The sequence below is a fragment of the Limulus polyphemus genome, unplaced genomic scaffold (genome assembly GCF_000517525.1).
Source record: "Limulus polyphemus unplaced genomic scaffold, Limulus_polyphemus-2.1.2 Scaffold7379, whole genome shotgun sequence".
NCBI classification, from domain to species: Eukaryota; Metazoa; Arthropoda; class Merostomata; order Xiphosura; family Limulidae; genus Limulus; species Limulus polyphemus.
Window position 1 is genome coordinate 9349 of NW_013672989.1, and position 4219 is coordinate 13567.

Here is a 4219-nt window from a genome sequence, read left to right on the forward strand (position 1 = left end):
AAAACTGTGTAGACTTATTCTATCTTTTACTTCTTGACATTTTCAAGTTTTTTCCTACACAACTATATAAATGGCATAATATGCACATGTTCCTTCTATGACTACTCACCTGGGGACTGTAACTAATGTACTAAAATTTGTAATATGAAATCACAGCCTATCATTAAATAGATACTTGTGAAGGGATTTTAATTTTAGACTGTATTAACTGGTTTTAGGAAGAAAAGATGAAATCTTGTGCAGAGTTCTTACACTCCCTTTGGGTGGGAACCTAGCTACTATTTACATAATTTATTAAGGTTGCCTTCATTCAACATGATAATTAATGATGAGCAAGACCAAAGTAGACAAAACAACGTTTATGCATAAAATACACACGTTAACTTATTAAATGCACTAGAATTAATCTGTATACAACTTTTCGGTGCTAACAATAATTTAGTTTTTAGCCATTTGTGTCTTAAAAATATCCCTGAACTTTGTGTGTTTCCTGGTTTTTCTTTGTGAAATGAAATTCTCTGATGTTTTCCAGACTGGGAATAAAAAATTTAAAATTCACTGATGTTAATCTGTTTCCCTGACCCATAGGAACCATGTACATAAGAAAAATAAAAAATCAGTAGTTGAGTAAAGTTGTAAGAAAAAAATTTATAAAATTAAAGAAAATAGATCTCCGTCATTTCATTTTCACTTATTTTGGACATCAACAATACTAAAAAATCTTTCTAATGAGAATTATAACTTCTAAACAATGAAAAATCAATTCTGTAACAAGTCGATGTAATAACAACTGCAGGTATCATAAACAACATTAACTTTGTTGTAAGGATATCTATTAAGTCTAGAAACATTGTTAGTGTGTCTGGAGAAAGTGTAAAGATGTTTGTTGTATATTTTAATTTCTGAAACAAATGGCAGGGGTCTGGACTCCTTAACCCTTCCCCTAGTTCTGTACATGCTTATACAACATTAAACAATACAGTTATTAATTTATGGGGAAAACATGTAGCAGTGATAGGGGTTTGGGATCCCTTCTCTAGATCTGCATCTGCTTATACAACCTAATGCAATAAAATGCATAAAAAAATGGAGGGGGGGTCCTTATTTGTATGATGTTACTCGATTAAATCATAAGTTTGATTAATCAATCATTTTATGTGACACTAATCAATGTAACTGCTGCTTTAGATAATTGATTTTATTGATTAAATCACCTAGCTCTACTAAGTTCTATTACATATATCATCTTTGACAACTTGTCTACATCATCATATCTTGCTCATCTACATCATGTTCTCAACTAACTCATGTTATAAAATCTACAGCTTGTCTAATTCATCTTTAAATCACTTTGTCAGCTAACATGATTATTACATCTCCCAAAGCTTACCTAACTTTTGTTATCTTGAAGATGTTTCAGCAGTTATAAAGGGTTGGAACCTCACACAAAAATGGTACACCAAATGAGGGCTTAACAAGCAAACAAATAATTCAAAATGTACTTTGGTTAGAGAATATGAAAAAAAAAATTTTTTAATTGTGCTAAGATTTGTACACTTGCACTGACATATTGTGAAAAGATTGTTCGATATAAATAAAGGACACTTGAACTATTATGACATGACACACGGAATAAACATGTCTGTATCAGAAAAATGCTGTATAGACTAATTTTTACCTGTTGAATATGAGCTGATTAGCATTATTTTATGTTTTCACAACAGTGTACAAACAGTACACTTTTGTTAAAACTAATTTGCAGCTGATACAAACCTTCCATGAAATGTACCTGCTTCTCCTTTGCTGTTCGATAAACACTAGAAAATTCATCCCCAATATTTGGATCTGCTCCAGCCTCAAGCAATACCTTTACAGTTCTGCAAAAAAAAGTGTGTTGTTTTTTTATTTTATCCAATGTAAATGAGCAATTAATGTCACATAAATACAGATATGATTTTGTCTCTCTCAGAACACATTATAAATTATTTTATTAATATTTTATTAATAACTGCAATATACACTGGAGAACAGTGGACATTGTGAAACTTAATAAGTATGACTAATTACTAGAAAATACTTGTCCGGTCCTCTTTATCAGCTTGATATATCATACTAACATAAAGTTGATACAGAAAAATACTAGCAATAATAATACTTTTCCTTCCTGATAATAGTCCTTTTCATTACAACTTTTAAATCATGAATTAGTTCTAGTCTATTGTCCTAGGTTATAGCAACATAATATTTGATATATAAAAACCGTAATACTAGGAATAACAAGCTAATGTAACAGAATATTTATATGATATATGACAATACTAATATGATGAATAACAAGCTAATGTAACAGGATATTTATATTACACATAACATTTCATTATCACATTTATCAAGCTAATGGGATTCCTATATGGTAAACAAAATACTGATATATCTAGTCAATGTAATAGTGAAGAACACTTTAAAATTCTGATATGTACAAATTGCATGTTCCTTAGTGGGATTAATTAACTAATGTAACGGATCATTTTAAACACAATTTGTGTATGTTAAATTTATTATTCCAGTAATGTGATAGCAGGTCCTCCATGAAATTAAATTCAAAAATGTATACATTCTGCTTTATTTAACAAAATACCTTTACACAAAAGAATGTACACTAAGAATTATAATAAATATGTTAGTTTCTTAAAAATGTAGTTAAAAATCCCACAAGTAGGTCTTCAGTTATAAATCACACTGCAGAAATATAAACAAATTTTTTGAAATAAAACAATAGGACAACATTATATAAAATTAAAATACAGAAAATAATAAAACACTAAATTTAACAAAATACACAGTTGAGTACAATATAATAAAATCACTTTGAATATGAAAATCAGCAAGCCACATAACAGCCACAGCCAATACAAAGTTATGGTGATACTGCAAAAGCCTTTCTCAATACATAAAACTGCACAGACAAGTTGGTATCGTAAGAGGGATTAATAAGTAAACACACTGATACACACATACATATGAATAAATTTGCAAAAATTCAAACCTAGATTATTCTTCAAAACAAAACAGTTATAATTTTCCTATACTGAAAATATATTTCTGATATGTAATTACCTCTTCTCACATAAACAGCTATTCTCATTCAATGCTGCCCTCTGTATGGGAAATGAATTCAACAGAAAGAAGCCTTGAAGGCAATGAAGCAACCCACAGCTTGTACTGAACAGAGAAAGGGTCATATGGATCAAACCGAGAATAAAGGTGGAAGATGACAAGAAACAAAAAAGTCAAAAAGAATATACCACATGAGCCCCCAAAATGTAAGTTAACTCTCTCGAGATGGGTCAAAGGTGAAAGGCCATGTCATCTCGTTTGTTGACTCGCATTCACAATTTTATTGAACTACTATTTCATGAATTTGTGTCAATAACTTTGGTATCAAACTGTAGATTATAATTCAAATTTTAGTACTATATATTACATTCAATTTCTTAATTGAAAAGCAAATATAAAAAACACAGATATATAATTTGAGAATGGTATGACCAACCATACTGAAACTATGCAAAAGAACATTTTAATAAACTGTTACTCATAGCATATAGCCTATTTTGTCTTTATTAAAAATACATGAATAATTTTTTCGATTTCACATTTTATTATAGATAATGATACATTACCAGACTAAAAGTAAATCATGATTAAACTGCTTATTATTGTAATTTTCTTGTTTTCAATCATGGATATGTTTTAACATAACATAAGAGACAACAAAGAACCAATAGGTTGGCTGTCCTATCCTCTAAACTAAACTGTTATAAGTTTTAAAAAAATTATAGTCGGCCCTTATTATTCATATAGTTATGAAGCTTTTTCTTAAACTCACTTAATTTATTACTTCCACAACATCTGAAGGCAACCCATTCCAGAGGGCAACCACACTGTAAGAAAAATAAAACTGTTTTAGCTGAAAATGATTCCTACCTTACCAAGATTTACATTGGTCTCTCCTAGTTCAACTATTTTTGCCATTAAGTATGAAAAAAATATGATGCATCAACACTATAAGTTTCTTTTACAATATTAAAAACCTCAATAAGATACCCCCTAGCTCTTCTTTTTTCAACAGTCTCAAAGATCTTAATCTCTCACGTGACAAACCCTAAATCCTAGGCACCATTCTAGTAACCCTCCTCCGAACCTTTTCCAACAATTC

General features: G+C 29.8%; 1 protein-coding gene across 1 annotated transcript in view; it reads right to left on the reverse strand.

The window, feature by feature from the left end:
• Positions 1-1733: 1733 nt before the first annotated feature.
• LOC106474575 overlaps positions 1734-4219 on the reverse strand; it is a gene marked incomplete at its 3' end in the record, with an annotated part of 21557 nt that continues 19071 nt past the window's right edge. Inside the window, exon 4 of the mRNA XM_022402890.1 lies at positions 1734-1877. Within this exon, the coding sequence (XP_022258598.1) occupies positions 1734-1877 (144 nt within the window). The remainder of the gene's footprint in view (positions 1878-4219) is intronic.